The 27141-nt window shown below is 35.8% G+C and overlaps 1 protein-coding gene across 1 annotated transcript in view; it reads left to right on the top strand.

Moving 5' to 3' along the window:
* The window catches only part of LOC111143380 (collagen type XXIV alpha 1 chain), a 388577-nt gene that overhangs the window by 176886 nt on the left and 184550 nt on the right, over positions 1 to 27141 (top strand). Inside the window, exon 24 of the mRNA XM_022497083.1 lies at positions 2794 to 2838. Within this exon, the coding sequence (XP_022352791.1) occupies positions 2794 to 2838 (45 nt within the window). The remainder of the gene's footprint in view (positions 1 to 2793; positions 2839 to 27141) is intronic.

Below are 27141 nucleotides of genomic sequence, written 5' to 3'. Positions count from 1 at the left end.
CTGTCCATTTCACTGGACAGAATTCTACAAGTTAATATTGTAAGTTCACCATCTATCTATCTCTCTCTATATATATATCTATATATAGAGAGATATATATTTTTCTTTTCCCTACCAAGTCTGGGTCTTTTAAGCAATTATATAGTGATTCTAAGTACATTCCCTAGAAAATTACTAGGTGACCTTCACCACTTTATGTCATTGAAAGAATGCAGCATGTACTTTTTTGCCTTGTTTCCAAGTTTTGTGTGACTTTTAAACACCAACAAATATAAGGTAATGCACTGGTTTTATAGGGGCAACACTAAGGTCTAAAGGAAACTAGCTTATAAGAATTGGTGATTTATACAAATATAAAACTTTAGGAAAAATTGAAAATTTTTATAGCATTATAGCTCAATTTCTTAAAGTTAGAAGTCATCATTTATAGTAAACTATTTCTGTGATCCTAGAATCTAAGAAATAGATGAACAATATTTTTTGAGGTCAATTAACAAAGGAAGATGAACTAAACTATTTTCTGATGTGTCAGCCTGTCTCTCTGTGGCTGCACTTATCCCGGGGGAGTATGTGTAGCTGACTCTCAAGTTATACACAAAAATGGAAACACAGTATTTATAAACAGAAAGCTTAATTCTGCTTGACTGAGATTAATCACTGTACTGCCAGATAGCTCTGAACAAACCCACCTGTGAGCTACCATTCACTCAGACTTGCCAGAAACTGAATCTCAGTCGTAGTGACATCCTGCCTCCTTTCTAGAATCACCCGAGCTTTTACATTTGTTCCCCAGAAGATGAAGCATTCTTTACTGTTCAGCTCCTCATATTTGTCCCTGAAATTTTAGTCTTGGTGTATCACATAGCTATTCACTAGAACTGGCGTTCCCTTGGGGGAACCTGGCATTCCTGGGGGGAGCACTTGGGAGTTGGTTAAGTGTCATACCACCTTTTACAGAACCCTAGGATCTCTCTTCTCTTCCTAGGCCTGGGGAAATATTCCTCTCTCTCTTGTTGCCCTCAAAGACCAACTCACCTCCTACCTTCAGCTCTCTGAAAACTAAAGCAGGAATGCCCGTAATCTGCAAGCAACTTCTGCTTTCTGCCTGTTAACCCAAACCTCCCCTAAGACTATAAACTTCAAAACAGTCCATCTCCCTTGGAAGTTGAAAGAAGTGTTGGGAAAGGAGGGGGAAATGCAAGAAAATTAATAATCTATATATCATTCTGACCCCAGATTTTCTAAAAAAAAAACTATCTAGTCAATTGTCAAAAACTAGGATTTATAAACTACTACAATGCTTTATTCTTTACTGTATATCTAAGTGCCTACAGAAATTGAAATGAAAATTAGTGTAGTCTTTGAAAGTTCATTTCAAATTGATTAGTCATATGAGTATTAGGTTTCAGTGCTTAAAATCAGTTCTAGCCAATAAAGTATATAATATGAATCACAGATTTGAGCCACAATAAAGAAGTGAAAAAAGACAGACATCAATTTTAGTAATTTATTTTATTTAACCCCAAATAAGAAAATATTATCATTTCAACATGTGATCAATGTTAAAATTATTAATGAGATATTTTATATTCTTTTTGCTACAAAGTCTTGGAAATCTAGTGGGGATTTTATACTTACGTCACATTTCAGTTCACACTAGCCAATTTCAAACTCTCAGTAGCTATCTATATGTTTTTAGTGACTCTAATATTGTTCAGCTTAACATTTTACTACTCTATTCCACAATATAATTACTAATTTTTAAATGGCGATTGATGGTTTAATTTCCTATTTCTATAAATAAAACATATATTCTTGTCAGATTAACTCTGCGTGGTACCCTGAACTTAATCTTCTACCATTCATTAATCTACGCCTTTGTTCGGCCTTCCCTCATGCCGTCCCTCAACACCAAAAATGGACCTTTCTCATCACCAGTGAAATATCACCTATTCTTCGGAGCCTAACTCAAATATAGTTTCATAATCCATTACTTGAAATCATTGATGTTTGGATTTTCAAAAGATAATATGGTGAATATATTACATTTTACTTAACACTGCCAGCAGGCTATGGGACAGCCCACCATAATTAGAAATATTAATATTTCTGTGGTGAAATATAAGGGTGTTCAGGTTAATTAAAATAAACAAGACTATAAATAGCCTCACTCAGGTCAGATAAAGCATTGCTGTCAAATAAAATCAGGTTAGGCCAAGTTTGCTACCAAACAAGTTTCGAAAAACTTTGAGTTTTCAGAGCGTTCTGGACTAGTGACGGTGGTCAAGGTTATGCACATACATTACCTCCCCAGTGAAGCCATCTCTAGCTGTACCAGCCCACAGCACACGTGCTTCTCTGAACTCCCTCGCCTCTTAATTGTGGTGGGTATTCTGCTTTGTTCAGTGTTATGAGATCTTTTCTCCTGAAACAGAGCATTCTGTGGACGAAGCCTTTATTTTATTTTTATTCTTCTTAATGCCTTCCACAACACCTGCCACTCTGCTTTTTACAGAGTACACCTCAATAAATATTTCGTTTTAAAAAGTTTACTTGCAAAAGTGTTTTAAAAGTGATTAAAAGTCATAAATAGAAGAGTGTCACTTAAGAAAATAGCAGAAAGACTATGTTCCACAGAAATACTGTAACAGAGTTTTGGATAACTGAGGTTTTCTTTGCCCCCTTTTTCTTTTTTGAATTTGACTAATTACAGTAAATGAAAATGGAAACAATATCATGAGTGATCTTGTTTGAAAATAATCAATTTTACAGTTTTATATTATTTATTAACAGGGAGAAGTAGGAGATCAAGGAAACATTGGAAAGATTGGTGAAACAGTAAGCTTATTTTATGCTCTTTTATTATATCATCATCTGTAAGCCTCTTTAGGAGTCATGTTAACCATCATCTGTGCTTAATAAAATTCACAATAAAAAATTCTTAGCTCCTACAAATTTAAAGTTACTTGTGATGTGACAAATCTACTGTATGGGAGAAATGAAGGGAAATAGAGTTACTGATATTTTTGTCTAATATAAATTATATTTGTAATACCAGGAGCATTCTTGTTTCTAATATTTGGTCTTTAATTTTAGTTCTGACAATTTCATTCTAAATTTGATCTTAAGATTTTTCATTGTTAAAAAGCTATAACTTACCAAGCCATAAAATAGTTAGTGAGCTTGAAAATATTTTTCTTTAGATTTGAAAGATCAAGCTAAGAGGTGAAGTATTAGAAAACATATTATAATTTCTTTCCTCAAAAAAAGTTTGACTTCTTTAAGTTTACATTTCTGTGCAAGTAGGAGGCTTTGTGTTGTAGTTGAGTCAGATATGTTAGAAGTAATTTTATTTTCTGTGCTGGGGAAAACCACCTAAAATATTTTCTAAGAAATGAACCCATATAGCATATATAAAGTGGTGAATTCCATTGATGCAAGGCAAGTGAATTTATTTACAAAGTGTGCTGGGTTATCACAAAGCAAGTGGTGCCATTTAATAGGTTAAATCTACGAATTCTATTCCTTCTAACCTATCTTATGACTTAAATAAAAATAAACTTTTCTTAAAAATTGTTTGCAAAATTAAGTAATCAAAGAATTGTTTTTCCTGGTTTTGTGATAAAACAGCAATACATTTCTGATATTCTTATTTTTTGTCATTAATTCTTAATAAAAGTAAGGAGAGAATCCACTTAGCCTTAAAAGACATTGTCATATCAATTAATCCTTAATAACTAGAAGGAGAATTTTTTGTTGTTTTTACCGAGAAGGGTAATTCCAGTGGAACATTTACATCAATTAGATTATTTAAGAATTCTTCTCAAATATAATTGTAACTCATATTTTTCTGAGATCATTCAAAGAGATTAAATTCTGCCATTTCTGAGTGACAAACTGCTGAGAAATATATACATACTAGAATTAATAGCCAAAGTTAAAATATCAATCTTCTTTTCTTTTCTCTCTCTTTTTTTTTTTTTTTTAAGATTTATTTATTTATTTATTTATTTGAATGAGAATGAGCAAGGCATGAGCGGGAGGGACAGAAAGAATGGGAAAAAGAATCTGAAGCCGATTTAGTGCTGAACCCAGAGCCTGGTGTGAGGCTTGATCTCACAATTCTGAGATCAGAACCTGAGCTGAAACCAAGAGTCGGACACTTAACCGACTGTGCCTCCCAGGCACCCCAAGAGCATTTTTTCTTAACATAACCTCATATGTTAAACTTCTAAGTGTTATTTACTTAGCAATATTGGACTGGTTCCACACAGTATAAGAGCCCAGTGTCTAAGGTGGAAATGGACTGTGTTGGCAGATAGTGGATTTCTGTTATTAGAGGGAAATGAACATTTATTGAGCATTTATTTGTTATGTGCCAGGTATAATACAAAGTGATGTTTAATACTGTGGCATTGCATTTAATTCTCAAACAATTTTCAAAGACACATTTTGTTATTCCAGTTTTTGAAATGAGGAAATTGAAGCACAGTAAGTAACCTGTTCAAAGTTACACAGCTAATAAATTCTGGAATTGAGATTTTAAACCTAAGATCTAAACTCAAAATCTAAATCTCAAAATCCAAAGCATCATACCCCACCTTTATTGAGGTATAACTGACAAAGTTATAAGATATTTAAAGTGTATGTGATGATTTAAGGATCCCCCACCATCAAGTCATTTAATATAACTGAGGATGTTTACTGTTAACTAGCAGCCACTTGGACTACAAGTTGTAGAGAGATTTCAGGCATCAAATATATTATCAAACAAGAGGGCCTTTTCATCTTTGAGGTTCCATCTTTCTCATTCAGGATGGGAGACTTAAAAAAACTTCAGTGACTATATTGAGTTAATTTAAAATATAAAAAATGCCTAAAGAATATTTTATTTATTATTATTTTATTATTATATTATATTTTTATTTCATGTTATTAATTTCAAAATCTTAGATATTTAGTTCATCTAATCTAGAGTTCTCTTAAAACAAAACTCGTAAGAGATATAGGAAGGTATGATCACACTTCCTGACATCAGCCTTATAATTTGAGAATATTTAAGATTAGTTGTATTTGCATAGCTAGTTTTTACTTTTCCCAATCTTTTTGTACATCTTTTAATTGCCTTTACCGGACCGCCTCCAGTTTTGTGTCTTTCTAGATCTATACAAATTAGAACCCAGTTTGTGATACAGCATGCCCAGCACAGTGACCCAATCTATATTTCATGTCTATATACTTTTTACATTCATTTTCTGCAGGCAAGTAAATAATTTCTGTAAATGTGCCCTAAGAAGTCTGTAATTCCAAATGATGCCCCTCATCTTCTGCACTCTAGCATACTATTTTTTTTATGAACAAATCTGGAATTATCTCACCTTAATAGCCAGTCCTCTTTGTCTTTAACTCTCTAGGCTGAAATATTTGAAGAGATATACAAGAGAAAAGAATTTAATTTTTTTAGTATAGATCAAGAGATCAGAACTAGGATCATGGATAGACATTGTAAGGGAACAGCTTTCTTTGTAGGCAAAAATATTTCAGTAGAATTTCTAACACTCAGACTCTCCCATGGAGTGATTCAACACCTCATTCTTAGAAGGTTTGAATGATTTTCTTCAATCATTTATTCAGCAGAAATTATATTATATTCATATGATCCTTCATAAAATGTATAGTTTGTTGGAGGTTTGACAAATTTTAAATAAATCACTGCATAAAGAAATACATAGTTATAAGCTGTGATATATTCTATAGAGGAAAAGTTTAAAGGACTGTGACAGAGGTTCCAAATTTAGATCAGAAAATGAGAGGTCTGTTTTGAGGAAATGACTTACGAGTTATAACCATAAGGCATGGTATGATCTGCCTAGGGAAGAGTAGGGAGAAAGAGCATTCCTAGAATATGCAATATAGCAGACTTAATACCTTTGGACTTATCTTGCTTCAGAGAAATTACTTAATTTCTCTGAATATTTCTCTAAATATCCTCTAAATAAATATTTCTCAACAGTAAAAGGATAAAAATAATAACTATTTCATGAAGTTTCTTGTGAGGATTAGACATGGTAATGTCCTTAAAGCACTTATCACAGAGCCAATCATGTAGTTAAAAACTCGAGAAATGTTAGCTATAATGGTGGTGGTGGTGGTTATTGTTATATGGAAAAGCATTTGGCTGTCTTAGGAACTGAAAGCCAGTGTGGATAGACCTTGGTGAGCCAAGGGGAAAGCAAAGTGAGGGGCTATTAGTAAAGGAGGCAGGAGCCAATTCTTTTGGGGCCATGTTTATTGCTTTGGACTTGATTCTGAATTAGATGGAAAATCATTGAAGTATTCTATGTAAGCCAATGACAGGATTTAATTTGTGTTTCACAGTCATGCTGGTGGCAATGAATTGGTAAGTTGGAACATGGTTAAGCGGAGCAGAGTAGAAGAGGGTAACCAGTTAGAATGCTATTGTGGTAGCCTAAATGAGAAAGAAAGTTGACTTGGGCCAGGGCGATGGCAGTGGATATAAGAGAAGTGGATGCATATGAGATATATTTGAGGAGATAATTTGCACATAGGCTGCAAAAAAAAAGGGGAAGGATCCTCATCAGTCCCTAGCATATAGTAGGCCTTTGATTATTTATGATTGATGAGGCATATTCGGGAAGCATAAGGAATTAGTATATATGATGTCTAAGAATAATTCCAATTCTAAGAATCTAGGAAGCTTTTCTAAGAATTTAAATGTTTTTAGTCTTCCTCTCACCTGCCAATTTGGCTTCTTTTTTCTGGCTCTCCTCCAGTTTGATTATGTCCTCCTGCTGTTATAGCAAACAGAACTAGACTAGATATTTTAGAGGCAACGGTTCCACAACCTTCTTCATGAAGGGGATAATAACTTCTATTTCCTTTATTCCTGAGATAATCAAAACCATGTAGGCCTTTTCCTGTAGAAAAACAAACAAAACAAAACAAAAACAAAAATAGAAAACCTGGGATGTCTTTGGAAAACGATTGGCAGTGACCCCCAGGATTCTTTTCTGGTTTGTTACTTTGAATATAAAATTTGGAATACTTTTTCATAAAGTGACTACATGAAGTTTCAGTTGCAACTTTTCTACTTGAAGGTATTATTAAGAGTGTCCTATAGTCTGGCATATTGATTTACCTCCTAAAGTAGAACTCAACTACTTGATTTACATCATTTATACCTTAATTTATCAATTTAGCATAATTTCATAAGCCGTCTACTGTGTCCTCTCTGTTTTTCTGCCTGCCCTCTGGTGTGCTAGTGTATAGTAAAAGACCGAGGAGCAGAAAGGAAGAGGAAGAGGAAAGGCCATGGATAATCCTCAAAATCAGGTATTCCACTTCTCATTACAAAACTTTAGAATCATAGATCTTCCGATGGCTGATTCTAAGTTGGTTTATAACCAGTTCCTTCAAGAGCAAATAGAGGTGTTCTTGCCTCCTTTGTCAAAGATTAATTGACTACATAATTATAGGTTTATTTCTGGGTTTTTTAGTCTGTCCTATTGATCTATGTGTCTGTTATTATGCTAGTTATTATGCTACTGTACCATGCTGTTTTGATTACTACAGATTTACTATGAAGTCCAGAATTGTGATCTCTCCAGTTCCGTTTTTGTTTCTTAAGACTGCTTTGGCTCTTTGGAGTCTTTTGTGGATCCATACAAATTTTAGGATTGTTTGGTTTAGTTCTGTGAAAAATACTGTTGGTATTTTGATAGGGGTTGTTTTAAATGATTGCTTTTGCTTAGTATAGACATTTTAACAATATTTGTTCTTCCAATCCATGAACATGGAACATCTTTCCATTTGTTTGTGTTGTCTTCAATTTTTTCATCAGTGTTTCGTAGTTCTTAGAGTACAGATCTTTCACCTCTTCGATTAAGTTTATTCCTAGCTATTTTATTATTTTTGGTACAATTGTAAATGAGATTGCTTCTTAATTTTTCCTTCTGCTGCTTCATTATTAGTGTATAGAAATGCAGTGAATTTCTGTATGTTGATTTTGTGTCCTGCAACCTTACCAAATTCATTTATCAGTTATACTAATTTTTTGGTGGAGTCATTCTGGTTTTCTATATATATAGTATAATGTCATTTCCAAATAGTGAAAGTTTTATTTCTTCCTTACCAATTTGGATGTCTTTTGTTCCTTTTTTGTCTGATTTCTATAGCTGGGACTTCCAATAATACATTGAATAACAATGGTAAGAGTGAACATCCTTGTCTTATTCCTGACCTTCGGGAAAAAAAGCTCTCAGTTTTTCCTCATCGAGTTTGATGTTAGCTGTGGGTTGTTCATATAAGGCCTTATTATGTTGAGGTATTGTCCCTCTAAACCTACTTTGTTAAAGGTTTTTATCATGAATGGATCTTGTACTTTGTCAAATGTTTTTTCTGCATCTACTGAAATAATCATACGCTTCTGCTCTTTTCTCTTATTGATGTGATGTATCACATTGATTGATTTGTGAATACTGTACGACCATTGCAACCTGGGAATAAATCCTACTTGATAGTGGTGAATGATTTTTATAATGTATTGTTGGGTTCAGTTTGCCTAAGATTTTGCTGAGGATTTTTGCATCTATGTTCATCAGAGTTATTGGCCTATAGTTCTCTTTTTTGGTAGTGTCTTTATATGCTTTTGGTATCAGGGATGCTGGTCTCATAGAATGAATTTGAAGTCTTTTTTTCCTCTTCTATTCTTTGGAGAAATTCGAGAACAGGTATTAGCTTTGCTTAAATGTTTAATGAAATTCATCTGTGAAGCCATCTGGTACTAGACTTTTGTTTGTTGGAAGTGTTTTGATTACTAATTCAATTTAATTGCTGATAATCAGTCTGTTCAAATTTGCTATTTCTGCTTCAGTTTTGGAAGGTCATATGTTTCTATGAATTTTTCCATCTCTTCCAGGTTGTCCAATTTGTTGGCATATAATTTTTCATAATGTTCTGTTACAATCCTTTGTATTTCTGTGGTGTTGCTTATTATTTCTTCTCTTTCATTCTGATTTTATTTGACTCCTCTCTTTCTCTCTCTCTCTTTTGTGTGTGTGAGTCTGATTAAAGTTTTATCAATTTTCTTAATCTTTTCAAAGAACCAGCTCTTCTTTTCATTGATCTGTTTTATTGTTTTTTTAGTTCCTGTATCATTTATTTCTGCTCTGAGCTTTATTATTTCCTACCTTCTGCTGGTTTAGGGTTTTGTTTGTTCTTTTTGTGGCTCTTTAGGTGTAAGTTTAGGTTTTTTATTTGAGATGCTTTTTGCTCCTTGAGTAGGCCTGTATAAACTTCCCTCTTAGAACGGCTTTTAGAGTATCTCAAAGATTTTGGACCATTGTGTTTTCATTTTCATTTTTCTCCATGTAATTTTTGATTTCTCCAGTTTTTTGGTTGACTCATTCTTTGAGCATATTCTTTAAGCTCCATATATTTAGGCTCTTTCCAGACTTTTTCTAGAAAGAAGTTCTAGTTTCATAGCATTGGGGTCAGAAAAGATGCATGGTATGACTTCAATCTTTTTGAATTTGTTGAGACTTGTTTTGTGGCCTAATATATGATCTGTTCTGGAAAATGTTCTCTGTGTGATCTGGAAAAGAATGTGTATTCTGTTGTTTTAGGATGGAATGTTCTGACTCTATCTGTTAAATTGATCTGGTCTGGTGTGTGATTATCTTTCCTTCACCTCAGGGCAGTGGTCACTTTGAAGTGGTCCTGGCCCCTGAGGGAGCTATTTGCGTGCTGCCAGGCTTGTAGCACTACTTTGGACAGGCTTGTGAGTGTATTGCAAGGAGTTGCTGCCGCTGCTGGGACCAACCAGGCTGGTGTGGGGCACACAGTTTTAGCATGGTGTCCACCAGTCTGCTTGCAAAATGAGACCTGCTGCAGTTGCTGGGACTGGGACTGACCTGGGTTGATCCACAAAGTGCACTGGTCAGGAGACATGGTGTTGGCAAGGTTTGTGCTGGTCTTCTAGGGGAAGGGAACTGCTGCTGGGATTCTTGGGCAAGGGTGACTGAAAAGGGCAGATTCGCTGAAGCCCCACCTGCTGAAGGGATGGGGCTTGGTGTAAGCTATTAGGTAGTAAATTTTGGCACTGTGCTGATTCCCACAGGTGGTTGTGTGTTTATGCTGGGGGTGGGGGGTGGGGGATGGAGACAGTGCCTGCCAGCTCCTTTGTTTCTAGATGGTCTTCCTGTGATCCCTGTCCTTAGATGCTCTCCAAAATGCGTAAACTACTCTCCTGCTTACATGTCCCAAGGCATCTTTCAAACTGCTGCTTCAGTGTTGTCCCTGTGGGGGCTGTTTGTCCTGTGATCTCTTTAAGGATGGGATTTAGTTTCCCCTTACCCTCTGGGCTCTCCCAAAGCTGAGCCCACCAATTTTTAAAATTCCAGGTTTTAAAACCGGCTGGTTATAAGAACTCATAAAATTTGGTCCCTCTCACTTTCAAAGCCAAAGTTTATGGGGATTCATCTTCTCCATGCAGGCTCCCTTGTGTGACAGTCTTTTCACTACCAACCCCCCATGCCTCCAGCTCCCTCCCCTACTCCATGGACTGCCAGTTTTTTGTTCCCCATTGTTGGGGACACTGTTGCCTTTTGTACCCTCTCTGATGTGGCCTCTTCTTTACCTTTAGTTGTGGAGTTTGATCTGCCAGTCTTCGGGTCATTTTCCAGGTTATTTACAATATGAGTGCTACCTAATTGTATACATGGAAGAGATGAGTTTAGGATCCTCTAACTCTGCTGTCTTCCCATCCTACTCTAGTTGTCTTTTTTTTAAAGATTTTATTTATTTATTTGACAGATAGAGATCACAACTAGGCAAGAGGCAGGCAGAGAGAGAGAGGAGGAAGCAGGCTCCCTGCTGAGCAGAGAGCCCGATGCAGGGCTCGATGCAGGGCTCGATCCCAGGACCCTGGGACCACGACCTGAGCCGAAGGCAGAGGCTTTAACCCACTGAGCCACCCAGGCACCCCTAGTTGTCTTGTCTTTTAAATGGAAACTTGGGAATCAATAGATTCAGAAATGAGCAAAATAAAATTTTACTTCATAATCTCTTAGGTCAAGCTGGCAACTAAATTTTAAAATATTGTCAAGTGTTATTAATTTCTGAGAATTATTAAAACATAATTTAATATATTTACAGTGGAATCAGGAAAGATTTTGAAAGATCTGGAAGAAAATATTTAAGAAGTGCTCATCGAAAAACTTCATTTAATACAGTGATGAGTTTTGTTGCTCTCTGGTATTACCGTAAAATTATTATCAAACTTCATTCAAGTTTATTTTATTTAGTAACTTCCATTTCTTCTTTCATTAAAAGGAGTATGCTACTTTAGATGGACTTACCTAAATCGTAAAAAGTGACTCATATTTTCTTGAGGAAAGTCCCAGAAGAAAGTAAAACTCTATCAAACTGACCTTATAGGGTCTCTGTAGTCTCAGTGCTTTATCTTAAAAATGTCATCTATCCCTTCCTCTTTCCAAGCTGCACACAGCATACCTGTGGGACAGCTACAAAGCTGTTGTATGTCTCCTACATGGCAGGGAAAGGTAATTTTTCTCAGAATGGAAAGTTACACAAAATTTATATCTACCGTACATACAATCATGAAAAGGATATTTACCTGAATATAATAAAAATACGTACTACTTACTGAAAATCTGTGACATTTCAGATACTTTGTATATATTATATCATTTAATCCTTACACAGGCTCTAGGATATAAAAATCACTTCTCTTTTGTACAAAAGAAAACATGTTTCAGAGAAGTTAAGAAATTTAGCACGCTGCTTCCTCTTAACAATGAGAGAAAGATTCCCAATTGTTTTTCTAATGAATACATATTGTCCTGTTGTTACTATATAAAGTTAGAAATTATGGGGTCCCAAATACCGCATTATCCTTTGAGGAAGAGTCTCAAAAACATAGATATACCGAAATTATTATGTTTCAGGATCATATAGTTGACATTTATCATCTTTGAACTGTGTAAATAGCAACACTTACTGGATTAAGAATCCACAGCAAATCGGGGCACCTGGGTGGCTCAGTGGGTTAAGCCGCTGCCTTCGGCTCAGGTCATGATCTCAGGGTCCTGGGATCGAGTCCCGCATCGGGTTCTCTGCTCAGCAGGGAACCTGCTTCCCTCTCTCTCTCTCTCTCTCTCTCTCTCTCTGCCTGCCTCTCTGTCTACTTGTGACCTCTCTGTCAAATAAATAAATAAATAAAATCTTTAAAAAAAAAAAAAAAGAATCCACAGCAAATTAATTTCACAGTAGTATTAAGTCCACTACGCTGTAGAAAATTAGAAAGAAAAAAAAGAAAATTAGAAAATATAAATCAGTGAAATCAAAAGGGAATACACACAAAGTGTGTGAACATACCAGTGGATATGAACAGAGAAGGTGTATGACATTACAATTCTAGGCAAATTGAAGATAAGTGAGTTAAAGACAGTTCAAAACCTAGCATTCTCTGAAAACCAGGTGCAGGTAACTCCGAGGTGAGCTATTACTTCATAATGAGATGCCAGTAGTGTTTTTTTTAAAGATTTATTTATTTATTTTAGAGAGAATGTAGAGTGGGGTGTGTGTGCGGCGGATTGAGACAGAGGAAGAGAGAGAGAATCCCAAACAGACTTCATGCTGAGTGCAGAACCTGACGTGGGACTTGACCTCACAGCCCTGAGATCATGATCTGAGCTGAAATCAGAAGTTTGACACTTAACTGACTGAGCTATCCAGCCCCCCTGAGATCAATAGTTTTTTAATCACAAATACAGGAGATTTTTCTAAGAGAATGGAGTCAGCAAATTTCTAGGAAAAGTTTAAATGTTTATAAAGCTGGAAGGATTTCTGAATCCTTTGGGCTATAAAATACACCATTTTATCGACATTTATGACATCTCTTTGTAAAAAGAAAAATAAATTAGTAGGAAAATAACAAATACTCTATTAAATGTGGTCCTACAGAACTTTTTTCTGGAGCTATGAAAGTTGAAGTGTATGGGAAAATGAAGATTATAGAAATTTGTTCATGTTGCAAATGCCAGTGTCCTAGAGGTAGGCCAAGATTAAAGCACATATAAGTGGTTATTAAAGGGGAAGCTAACAAAAATGAAAAAAATTCACATGATAATAAAATAAAAGTAAAAGTCAAAATTTCTATCTGTGTAATGATACACAGAATACTGTGCTATAAGCTAAAAACACAGAAGTTCTTGAAAGCCCATCATATCTTAGAAATATAAAGGTTCATATACTTTATATTAAGTATATATATATATATAGAGAGAGAGAGAAAAAGAGAGAGAGAGTCCTTACTAAATATACCTTTAGTGACAGGTAAAAAGTAAAATATTCTGGGACAAGATCCAACATTTATGGAGTAACATAGGGAACAAGGTATTTATCATATACATCATATTAAAGAGTAATAAACAAGAGAATTTTTCTTACTCTAATGAAGTTTCCAGATTACCCAAATGAAATAGCAATACACTGCTCAAAGTAATCAAACAGAAGAGAGATGAAAATGGAAGTTTGTGCTTCCAAACACAAACAATAACATTAGTCCTTTTCACATGTAAGCATTTAGCCTTGCTACTGCCTGGGGGGCTGTTAGCATTCTGACTAAGGAAACATAGACTTGATCACTTTATGTATTTTAGAATTGATTTAAAAAAATAATAATTTTTAAAGTATTTTCTTTATTTATTTGGCAGAGATAGAAAGCACAAGCAGGGAGAATGGCAGGCAGGCAGAGAAGCAGATTCCCCCACTGAGCAGAGAGCCTGATGTGGGGCTCCATCCCAGGACCCTGGGATCATGATCTGAGTTGAACACAGAGTGACCCAGGCACCCTAGAAGATAGTCTTTAAAAAAAAAAAAATAGTAAAAATTGTTTTCATGCCTGTCATAAGGATGTATATGTTGATATCAAACCCCTGGCTTTATTTGGCTAAAAACATGTTACTGTTTTCTCAGTTAGATATAACTACAATGTGGTAATCATGGTTTTTGAGGAAATGGCAGCTCTAAATTTCTATATAGAAGGGGTGTGGGGCAGCACTTTGGTTGGGAGAGAGTGCTAAAGGACTTCCCTTGAAGCTATGTTTGCATAAAAGCTGCACTATCTAGGGGGGACCTAGGTGGTTCAGTCAGTTAAGCATCTGCCTTGGGCTCAGGTCATGATCCTGGGGTCCTACGATTCACCCAGGCATTGGGAGAGTCCCCACTCAGCAGGGAGTCTGCTACTCCCTTCCCCCTGCTTGTGCTATCTCTCTCTGTGTATCAAATAAATAAAATCTTTTTTAAAAATATATTCTTTTCATTTATTAGGAGTGCACTATTTTATTTTATTTAGATATTACACTTCAATAAATATAGACTTCTAATAATGTGTTTATGTTCAGAATTTATAAGATAGAGAATACATTTCTTATTCGTGTCAAAGAATGGACAGAACTGATAGAAATAAGGGTAGGAACCAGGGTAAAGGGGTTGCCCTGGGCTACCTGTAGGCACTGCGGCTCTGACAGAAGCCAAAGGCAGTTTTGAATCTGAGAAAGGCTAGTGAAAAAATTTTATGGTTCTGATCTTTAAAAAAAAATGCATAAGGTCTACATTAATAATGCAAACTTTTCTGTAAAAGGCCAGATATTACATATTTTAGACTTTCAGGCCATATCATCTCTGTTACAACTACACAGCTCCCTCTGCAGTTGCATTACAAAAACTCTCCTAGACAATATGGAAATGAATGACTCTGGCTGTGTTCCCAATAAAATTTTATTTACAAAAATAGTGGAAAAGGGGCACCTACTGGCTCAGTCAGTTAAGCGTTTGCCTTTGACTCAGGTCATGATCCCAGGACCCTGGGATCAGTGCTAGTTGGGTTCCCTGCTCAGCAGGGAGTCTTCTCCCCACTCCCTCTACCTTTCCACCCCCATCCCCGTGTGTGCTCTCTCTCTCTCTCTCAAATAAATAAATATTTTAAAAAACAGTAAAAAAAAAAAAAAAAAGAAATAACAGGCAGAATTTGGCTTACAGACTCTAGTTTGCCTTTACTTTCACAGGAAGTTATACTTTATTTGGGATATACCAGTCTTTATTAAATGAATCTGCTTCATTACTCTTTTATTATTGATAAAAAAGCACTAAATGTGAATGTGATTTCTTCAAATCAAAAAGCAGATTAAACTAGCAGATGTGTTGTGTTGCTACCATGCACTGATTTTGTGTACTAAGTGCTAACATAGTAAATGAATTTGCATTTATATGTAGACCATATGTCCATCCAAAGTACTCTAGTGTAATTCATCTTTTTCTGTTCTCAAGAAACACTTAAGAATCTTATCAGGAAGTATTTCCCAGGAACAAAGAAATCTGCTTTTTATGTGCCCAAGTTCATTGGCAACATTTTTTTGAACATTATACATGTATTTTTGAAGTTCTGTTCTGAGTCAAAGGATTTCCATATATTAAATTTTAGTGAGTTTTTCTTTCATTACTTTGGGAAAAGTTCTAAGGAATGTCATTAGACTTGTATTTTCCATTAGGTTGAGATATTTCACATTTGCATTCTGTCTTCTGTTTATGAAACATCTCTTTTTTTTCATCAATTCAACAAAACAGCCTGAGGGGGAACATCACAGCATTTTTGTTCAAAAAGATACATGTTTAATACTCTTCTTTTGACCATAGCAAAAATAATTAAGTGAAATCATGATTTTATTTTAACCATAAACACAGCCAACTTTGTGTCTTATAGAAAACTTTTTATAACTATATAACCTTTCTGTATCTTCAGTTCCAGATGGAAAGATCATAGCTGCTGAGATAGTACTCTTACACACTCGGTTTTGTGAGGGTTGTTTTTTTTGTTTTTTTTGTTTTTTTTTTTTCCTGATTAATGAGTTTTGAAAAAATTCTCTGTCAAAATCTATGTTTCTTTGCTGTGTTGATTACATCATTAGCAATAAAATCAATTTCGTCACTGAACTCTGGAAAGACCTAGATGATACAAGCTCCTCCAAAAATGCTCCGGGGGTGGGACATTATAGGTTTTAAGGGGGAAGTGAGTTTGTAGAAGCCTTAAGAATATAGATCACAAGAATTTTTCAACCTCATTGTTAAGACCTCCTACAATATATCCTTCATCTATCCTTATAGTTGTTATTTCTCACACTTCCCAGTTTACTAGACCAAACTGGGCATTCAGTGTTCCTTAAAAGGAACCCTCTTATTTTTGCCTTTGTTCAGATTGTTTCTGTCACCTCTAAAGGCCTTCATTTTCCCACTTCCATTGTCTGCCTAACATCAACTCTCAACACCCCTCTCAAATCATCTGCTCTATCATGAAATCTTTTCTGGTATCCCCACCCAAAGTTAGATTCAGTACCTTTCTTTGTTAAACCTTTCAGTGCCTTATCTATGTTATCATGGTCCTTAGCTTATTTTGCTTTATTTATATCACAGTTACTTTTTTATGTGAATTATCTATATAGAAAACTGCTTCCCACAGCAATGAACACATGCCTAATATATTTTACATTGGCAATAGTATATGTTTTACATGATGGAATAAATTAATTTCATTTACATGAGTTTTAGATGAAATTTACATGAAATATATTAAGAAGAAAGATAATTTTTCTAATTTATTTGCTACTGGCTGCATCTTAAAAGCACACACTTTTGTGTGCTTGAGCAAAGTCTGAAAGTATGACATATTCTTGTGAGACAGTCTGAATAAGGAAGGACATTTCAATGGGGACAGCAGCATGAGAATAAAATATATGGAGGCATGAAATATCTGCGGTGTTTGCAAAACTATATTATAAACAGTTCAGAGTGGCTGGAGGGAGGTAAGGCACGAGTGGTCACAACTCACCTGGCTCTCCTCACTTACTTGTAATGTCCTTCCTGTCTTTTCTGGTTCACAAATACCTACTGTTCTTCTACAAGTCAGCTCAAGTTTCACCTCCTCTAAACCTTGATTGCTTTATCCTCAATACCTTATACATACTTCTATCATAATTTATTGTTCTTATTTATTTACATGACTTTCCAGGTTTAGATTAAGTTCTTTAAACACCAGAGTTGGTGGAGCAAAGCCTAAATGTGAAGTGTAACTTATATTTAAGAAATAAACAATAAATGAAGATAAATCCAAAAGCTTTCTCTGATCTGTAGTTTCCTTTAAAGTTAAAAATTGTACCTTAGACTAATTGGATTCAAATCTGTACTCATCACCTCTCCTCCCAAACCCATTCAGATCCCTCCTCTCAGCATTTTCTCTTTCTTTTTCTCGAGGTCTTCTAATTCTTTATATTATCAAAGATCATTTACAATCTCCAGTAATAAAATGTTCTATTATATCAGTTCATTTTTTTCAGCTATATTGAGGTGTAATCGACAAATAACATTGTAAGATATTTAAAGTGTAAAATGTGATGGTTTAATATACATGTACATTGCGAAAGAAATCCCCCATAGAGTTACTTAACACATCCATCACCTTACATATTCACCTTTTATATGTATGTGAAAACATTTAAGTTCTACTTTCTTAGGAAATGTCAATTTTACAAAACATTGTTTCCAACTGTAGTCACAGTGATATACATTAAGTCCTCAGGCTTTATTCATCTCATAGCTGTGATAACATTTTCTTTATCCATTCATACACTGACAGACATTTAGTTTATTTCTATACACTGCCTATTGTAAATAATGCCTTTATGAACATGGGAGTACAGATATCTCTTCAAGATAATAGTTCATTTCCTTTGGATATATACTGGGAAGTAGAATTGCTAGGTCATATGGTAGTTGTATTTTCAATTTCCTGAAGAATCTCTGTACTGTTTTCCATAGCACTGTACAAGTTTCTATTCCCACCAATGGCATAAAAGGTTTCCCCTTTCTTTATATCCTTGCTAACATTTGTTATCTTTTGTCTTTTTCACAGTAGCCATTCTAACAGGTGGGAGGTGGTATCTCATCGTGGTTGAGATTTCCATTTGCCTGACGGGCTAGTGCTGCTGAGCACCTTTATGTACCAGAAGGTTATTTTTATATCTTCTTTGGGAAAATGTCTATTCAAATTCTTTGCCCATTTTATTACTTTTTAACTTATTTTTTATATTTTTAACGATTTTATTTATTTTAGAGATAGAGAGGGGGGACAAGCAGAGGGAGAGGGACAAGCAGACTCTGCACTGAGCACAGAACCCAACGTGGGACTCAATACCACGACCCTGAGATCATGACCTGAGCCAAAATCAAGAGTTGGATGTTTAATGAGCTAAGCCACCCAAGCACCCCTTTGCCCATTTTAAAATTGGGTTGTTTGCTTATTTATTTATTACTGTTGATTTGTATGAACTCCTTATATACTCTGGATAGTAACCCCTTATCAGATGTATGGTTCTCCCATTCTGCTTTTCATTTTGTTGATGCTTACCTTTGCTATGAAGAAACTTTTTAGTTTGATATGGTCCTATTTGTTTATTTTTGCTTTTGCTGTGAAAAGAATATTGCCAGGAACAATGTCAAGGGGCTACCCTCCCTATGTGTTTTCTTTTAGGGGTTTTATGGTTTCATGTCTTATATTTAATCTTTAATCCATTTTGAGTTGATTTTTGTGTATGATATAAGAGAAGGGTTCAGTTTCATTCTTTGCCTGTGGCTATCCAGTTTTCCAAACACCAGTTATTGAAGAGACTGTCCTTTCCCTATTGAGTATACTTGGCTTCTGTGTCATAAATTAATAACTGTATATGCATGGGTTTATTTCTAGGCTCTCTATTCTGATCCATTGACCTGTGTGACTTTTTATTCCAATACCATACTGTTATTATCACAGCTTTGTAATATAATTTGAAATCAAGGAAGTGTGCTACTTCCACCTTTGTTCTTTCTCAAGATTTCTTTGGCTGTTTGGGGTCTTCTGAAGTTCTATACAGATTTTAGGATTATTTTTTCTATTTCTATAAAAAATGCCATTGGAATCTTGACAGGAATTTCATTGAATCTGCAGATTGCTTTAGGTAATGTGGACATTTTAACAATATTAAATCTTCCAATCCATGAACATAGGATATTTTATTTGTGTCTTTTTCAGTTTCTTTCATCAATGTCTTTAGTTTTCAGGATGCAGGTCTTTTACATTCTCGGTTCAGTTTATCCCTAAGTATCTTTTATTTTTGATGCCCTGAGTTGAGTAATGGGGAATATCATATGACCAGCATGGTGGTAGACATGGCCACCTTGCTAGCCTTTTTGGAGAAAGTCAGGAGTTATGAGGAACCTAACAACTCATATGTGAGTTTTGTAAAATTGCTTCACCTTCTCAAACAGGCAGTAAGGCCATCATTAAGCTTCAGTGTTTTCAGCACAATGCTATTATATTTATCATTAGCACAGTAAATGTTCAAGGACCTTTTTTCTGCAGAAAAAGAGTTTTCTACTTGTAGGGTTCTGGTGAAATTACTAATTTACCCAGCATATTCTACAATGTAATGAAACCAAAACCAAGGTCTGTAAGAGTCAATACTAGAGAGTTAGTGAGCAACATTATACCATATACAGAATGAGGCAAGAATAAGCCAATCACTTAATGAGGTCAAAATGAAATAGGATAGATACTCAGAACTAGCAGGAATAAATGGTGCAAGAAAGACATGACAAATGTGACCCAGTACAATTTCATTGTGGCAAATGATATCTTCACTTTTCAGCAGAGCTTTTCAGGTCTGTTTTTTGTTTGTTTGTTTGTTTGTTTTGCAGCATATCTTAAATATGTTCTCCTACACCTGTGCTCTAAGAATATCATAGGTATCAGTCAAATGGTCTTGCAAACAACCATTGTCCAACCAGTTCACAGACAAATTAAAAAAGATTTGTTATTTCATAAAAAAGAAAGTCTCTTGAGGACATCCTTCTTCCTCTCTGATCTCCACTTTTCCTTCCTTATTTTTTAATAATTTAAATAGAAAAGTAAAGATCATCACATTTTTATATATAAGTAAACTATGTGGACTTCCAAGTTTCAGTCTTTTAATTAAGAATCCAGCATCTGAAATTCCTGGGGAAAATGGTGGAATAAGAGGATCTTAAGCTCACCTCACCCCATGGATATAACTAGATAACACCAACATCAAACCCAGAAAATGACCCAAAGATAGGTAGAGCAGACTCTCCGCAGCCACATGTAAAGAAGAGGCCACATTGAAGAGGGTAGGAAAGACAGAGAGGCAGTTGGTAGCCAAACAGACCCTTTGGACTGTCTTGCAGGAGGGAGGGACACAGCAGGCACAGAGAAGGGAGAAGAACAGATCCTTACACCAGGTACCCAAGCATGGAGGACCTGCAAAGGGAAGACATCCCTGTAACATTTGGATTTGAAAACCAGAGGAAATTGCAGAGGCATAAGGTAGCTCTATTTCTAATTTCTTAAGGAAAACCAGAGGGAGGGGCCCCTGGGTGGCTCAGTCATTTAAGCGGCTGCCTTCAGCTCAGGTCATGATCCTAGGGTCCTGGGATCAAGCCCTGTATCGGGCTCCCTGCTCAGTGGAGATCCTGCTTCTCCCTCTCCCTCTGCCTGTTGCTCTGCCTACTTGTGCTCACTCTCTCTCTGTCAAATAAATAAATAAATCTTAAAAAAAGAAAGAAAGAAAACCAGAGGGACTTAACAACCAGTGAGATTTTATACATGGAATGTTAGAAATTAGCAGTCTCCCCTTTGGGGAACAAAGCAAACAGGCTATGGAGATATAGCACAGAGTCAGCAGTTTGAAAAAAATGCTGGGGTTTAGAGGAAGGAGATTTATTTACTAATCTCAGAGCTTGTGCTATAGAGCAGGGACCTTTGGAAGACTTTCCAAGAACAATAAGCTGATAGGCACCATTTCCCTCCCATGCCTCCTAGCCTAGATACAAGGACACCTGCAGGAATCAGCACGGTGAAACACTCTCTAACTAGCTTGTTAACAGCGTGCCCTACCTCCATGTGCTTCTGCTGAAACACCCCTTCCAACCCAATCCAGGCTAGCAGGAGTTTTCCCAGGTGACTGCATGTCTCCTCCCACAGTGGACCAGCATGGATCTTGCTGGAAGTGCAAGCCTTGCCCCTGTACTCTTCTGTAGACTTGCCTTTCCTATATGTCCTGGCTGGAGGCCCTCCAGAGGGGTACCACAAGCATGGCAGTATGCAAGCAGCCCCAGTAGGATCCAACACCACTCCAAGGTGACTGCTGCTCCAAGGAGAGGGGAAGATAATGATACTTTCCAGTTCAGTTGCAGCCCTAACAGTGGGCTGGAAGCAGACATTTGGTCTGACTGCAGGCCTCAACCACCAAAGAAAACTCTTCAGGGGGACAACACAGGGAAATCACCTTCCAGTTCAGTGCTGCTGCATCACTGACAAACACGTGGTCTGACTCAGTATAAGCCCAAGGAGGCCCCAGACTGGTGCACTAACAACACAGGGAAAAAGACACTGCCCACAGCAGGCAAAGAGAACCACTGCAGATGACTAGACTGAAGACAAACAGCTCAAATAGTAGGGCACATGCAACACACAGAAGAGAAAACCTCTGAAGGGTTAAGTTCTGGTGAACAAGGAACATGGCACTATAAGCCATTACAAGACCTCTACTTCATAAGGCCACTACTTTAAAGAAAAGAAGATGTAGCTGACCTACCTAACACAGAGAAACAGACACACAGAGTTAGACAAAATGGGAAGAAATACGAATATATCCCAAATGAAAGAAAAAGACAAAAATCACAGCAAGAGAGCTAAAAAATAAAAAATGGAGATAAATAATTTACCCAATAGAAAATTTAAAGTATGGTCATAAGGATATTCACTGGACTTGAGAAAAGGTTAGAGGACCTTAGAGGTTGTGAGATCCTCCACAAAGAGATAGGAAATAAAAAAAAAAAAAAACTATCAAAGATGAAGGACTCAAAAATTGAAATTAAAGTATGCTATATGGATAAATAATAGACTAGAGGAAGAAGAAGAAGGGGTCAGCAACCTGGAGAACAGAGTAATGGAAAGCAATCAAACTGAACAAGAGAGAGGAAAAAATAGTAATAATAAAGACAATTAGACTTAGGAAACTCAGAAACACCATCAAGTGTAATAACATTTGCATTATAGGGATCCCAGAGGGAGAAGGGGGGGGTAGAAAATTTATTTGAAGAAACAATAGCTAAAAACTTCCAAAATCTGGGGAAGGAAATAGCAATCCAGATCCAGAAGGTAGTGAAAGTCCCCAATGAAATCAACCCAAGGAGGTTCACACTAAGACACACCATAATTAGAATGGCAAAAATGGTGATAAAAGAATTTTAAAAGCAGCAAGAGAAAAAGAAACAGTTACATACAAGAAAAACCCATAAGGCTATCAGCTGACTTCTCAGCAGAAGCTTTACAGGTCAGAAGAGAGTGGCATGATATATTCAAGGTACTGAAAGAAAAAAGGCCTGTAACTAAGAATTCTCTGTGCAGGAAGGCTATCATTCAGAATAGGAGCAATAAAGGGCTTCTCAGAGAAACAAGTTAAAGAAATTCATGACCACTAAACCAGCCCTATAAGAAATATTAAAGGGGACTCTCTGAGTGGAAAGGAAAGACCATTAGTAGGAGTAGGAAAAGTAGGCAGCACAAAAGCAGGAAAATTAAGTGTATTTATAAAAATCAGTCAAGGGACTCACAAATTAAGGGATATAATGTATGATACCTTATATTTAAAATGTGTGGTGGGGGGAGTAAAGAATGAGCGATAGACTACTGTGTGCATAAGATGTTAAATATAAACCTAATGGTGACTACAAATCACAAACCAGTAATAGATATGCCAAAAATAAAGGGGATGGAATACAAATATATCACTAAAGAAAGCCAGCAGACAGTGAGAAAAGAGAGCAAGACAAGAAAGGAATTAAGAACTACAAAAAGACCTATAAAACAAGTAACAAAATGGCAATAAGTACTTACCTGTCAATAATTACTTTGAATATAAATGGACTAAATTCTCCAAACAAAGGACACAAAGTGATGGAATGGATAAAAAGCAAGACCCATCTCTGTGCTGCCTACCACAGACTCATTTCAAACCTAAAGATACATCCATACTGAAAGTGGAGGAATGGAAAAGGATTTATCATGCAAATGGAAGTGTAAAGAAAGCCTAGGTGGCAGTTCTTATAATGGACAAAATAGAATGTAAACAGAGACTGTAGCAAGAGACAAACAAGGACACCGAATAATTATAAAGGGAATAAGACAACAAGAAGATAGAACAACTATAAATATTTATGCACCCAACATGGGAGCATCCAAACACATAAAGCAGCTAATAAGAAACATAAAGTAAATAATTGATAGTAATGCAATAATAATAGATAACTTTTATACCCCACTTACATCAGTGGAAAGATCATCCAAACAGAAACTCAGTAAGGAAACAGTGGCTTCGAATGACACGTTGGACCAGATGGATCTGATAGATGTATTCAGAATATTCCACCTTAAAACAGCAGAATATATATTCTTTACATGTGCACATGGAACATTTTCCAGAATAGATAATATATTTAGCCACAAAACAAGTCTCAACAAATTCAGAAATATTGACTCATAGCATGTATTTTTTCTGAAACAATGTTATGTACTAATGTTATGAAACTAAAAATTAGCCACAAGAAAAAGTCTGGAAATAACACAAATACATAGAAGGTAAACAATATGCTATTAAACAATGAATGGGTAAACAACTAATCAAGAGGAAATCAAAAACTGTATGGAGACTAATGAAAATGAAACACAGTGATCTAAAATCATTGGGATGCAACTAAAGCAATTCTGAGAGGGGAATTTATAACAATGCAGGCCCACCTGAAGGAGTAAGAAATATCTCAAACAACCTAACCTTCCACATAAAGGAGCTAGAAAAAGAAGAACAATCAAAACCCCAAACCAGTAGAAGGAAGGAAATAATAAAGATTAGAGCAGAAATAAGTGATATACATATATCAGTGGAAGAACAGAGACTCCAGAAAGGTCCTCAACTCTATGGTCAGCTAATCTTCGACAAAGCAGGAAAGAACATCCAGTGGAAGAAAGACAGTCTCTTCAATAAATTGTGCTGGGAAAACTGGACAGCCACATGCAGAAGAATGAAAATGGACCATTCCCTTACACCATACACAAAGATAAACTCAAAACAGATGAACGACAGGAATCCATCAAAATCCTAGAGGAGAATTTGGAAGTTACCTCTTCAAATCAGCCACAGCAACTTCTTTCAAGGCAAGTCCCTAAAGGTAAGGGAAACAAAAGTGAAAATGAATTTTTGGGACTTCTTCAAGATAAAAAGCTTTTGCACAGCAAAGGAAACAGTCAACAAAACTAAGAGACAACCCATGGATGGGAGAAGATGTTTGCAAATGAGATTTCAGATAAAGGGCTGGTATCCAAGATCTATAAAGAACTTATCAAACTCAACACTCAGAAAACAGATAATCCAGTCAAGAAATGGGCAGAAGATATGGACAGACAATTTTCCAAAGAAGACATACAAATGGTTAGGAGACAAACGAAAAAATGTTCAACATCCCTAGCCCTCCAGGAAATACAAATCAAAACCACAATGAGATACCACCTTAACACCAGTTAGAATGGCAAAAATTAACAAGACAGGAAACAACAAATGTTGGCAAGGTTGTGGAGAAAGGGGAATCCTCTTACACTGTTGGTGGGAATGCAAGCTGGTACAGCCACTGTGCAAAATAGCATGGAGGTTCCTGAAGACATTAAAAATAGAGCTACCTTATGACCCAGCATTGCACTTCTAAGTATATACCCCAAAGATACAGATGTAGTGAAAAGAAGGGGCACATGCACCCCAGTGTTCATAGAAGCAATGTCCACAATAACCAAACTGTGGAAGAAGCCAAGATATCCTTCAACAGATGAATGGATAAAGATGTGGTTCATATAGGGGTTACAGAAGGGAGAAAGGGTGTGAGGATGGGGTAACCATGTGATGGATATTAAGAAGGGCACATGTTGTGATGAGTGCTAGGTGTTATATGCAACCCATAGCAATAAATCATTGAACAGTACATCAAAAACTAATGATGTACTATATGTTGGCTAACTGAACATTAAAAAAAAGAGTTGGTAAGTGAGAGGGGGAGAAATAAATGATATAGAAACTAAGAAACAATAGAACAGGTCAGTGAAAACAGGAGCTGGTTCTTTGAAAAGATCAACAAAACTGATAAACCTTTAATGAGACTAACAAAAAAGAGAGAGAGGAGTCAAATAAAATTGGAAATGGAAGAGGAGAAATAACAACATCATAGAAATATAAATAATTATAAGAGAATATTATGTAAAATTATAAGCCAACAAATTGAACAACCTAGAAAAATGGATAAATTATTAGACACAAATAACCTACCAAAACTGAAGCAAGAAGAAATAATAAATTTGAACAGACAAGTTACCAGCAATGAAATTGAATCGGTAATTAAAACATTCCCAACAGGGCGCCTGGGTGGCTCAGTGGGTTAAAGCCTCTGCCTTCGGCTCAGGTCATGGTCCCAGGGTCCTGGGATTGAGGCCCACATCGGGCTCTCTGCTCACCGGGGAGCCTGCTTCCTCCTCTCTCTCTCTGACTGCCTCTCTGCCTACTTGTGATCTCTCTCTCTCTCTGTCAAATAAATAAATAAAATCTTAAAAAAAAAAAAATCCCAACAAACAAAAGTCTAGGACGAGATGGCTTCTACCAAATGTGAATTTGATAGATTCACTGGTGAATTCTATCAGATATTTAAAGAAGAGTTAATACTTATTCTTCTCAAATTATCCCAAAAAATAGAAAAGGAAGGAAAGCTTCAAAATTCATTCTCTAAGGCCAGCATTACCCTACAAAAAAACAGATAAAGACACTACAAAAAAGAGAAATAAGGCCAATCTTTGATGAACATAGATGTAAAAATTCTCAACAAAATATTAGCCAATTGAATCCAACAATACATTAAAAAAATTACCACAGTCAAGTGGGATTTATTCCCAAGATGCAAAGTTTGTTCAATATTCACAAATCAATCAGTGTGATACATCACCTTAACAAGAGAAAGGATAAAAAAAATCGTATGATCATTTCAGTAGGATGCAGAACAAGCATTTGACAAAGTACAACAATCATTCATGATAGAAACCTTCAACAAATTAGGTTTAGAGGGAACATACTTAAACATAATAAAGGCCATATATGAAAATCTCACAACGAACCTCGTACTCAAAGAGGAAAAGCTGAGAGCTTTTTTCCTAAGGTCAGGGACAAGACAAGGATGTCCACTCTTACCACTTTTATTCAACATAGTACTAGAAGTTGTACCCATAGCAAGCAGATGACAAAAAGAAATAAAAGGCATCCAAATCAGCAAGGAAGAAGTAAAACTTTCACTATTTGTAGAAGACATGACAGTATATATATAGAAAACTCTAAAGATTCCACCAAAAAACTAATAGGACTTATAAATGAATTCAGTAATGTTGAATGATACAAAATCGATGTATAGAACTCTGTTACACTTCTGTACTCTTAATGATGTAGCAGAAAGAGAAATTAAGAAAAAAAATCCCATTTACAAATAGCACCAAAAATAATAAAATCCCTAGGATTACCTGTTAAATTTTTAACCAATGAGGTGAAAAACCTGTATCTGAAAACTATAAAACATTAATAAAAGTAATTGAAGACAACACTTACAAATGGAAAGTTATTCCATGCTGGTGGATTAAAAGACCAAATATTGTTAAAATGTCTATACTGTCCAAAGCAATCTACAGATTTAATGCAATCCTTATCAAAATACTACCAGCATTTTTCACAGAACTAGAATAGATAATCCTAAAATTTCTCAAGAACCACAAAAGACCCTGAATAGTCAAAGCAATCTTGAAAAGAAAAACAAAATTTGAGGTGTCACAATCCCAGATTTCAAAATATACTACAAAGCTGTAGTCATCAAAGCAGTGTGATACTGGCACAAAAACAGACACATAAATCAATGGAA

Source organism: Enhydra lutris, unplaced genomic scaffold, assembly GCF_002288905.1.
Source record: "Enhydra lutris kenyoni isolate GAN:26980312 unplaced genomic scaffold, ASM228890v2 scaffoldscaffold9, whole genome shotgun sequence".
NCBI lineage: Eukaryota > Metazoa > Chordata > Mammalia > Carnivora > Mustelidae > Enhydra > Enhydra lutris.
Note: the sequence above shows the minus strand (reverse complement) of the source record. Positions and strands in the feature narration are given on the sequence as shown.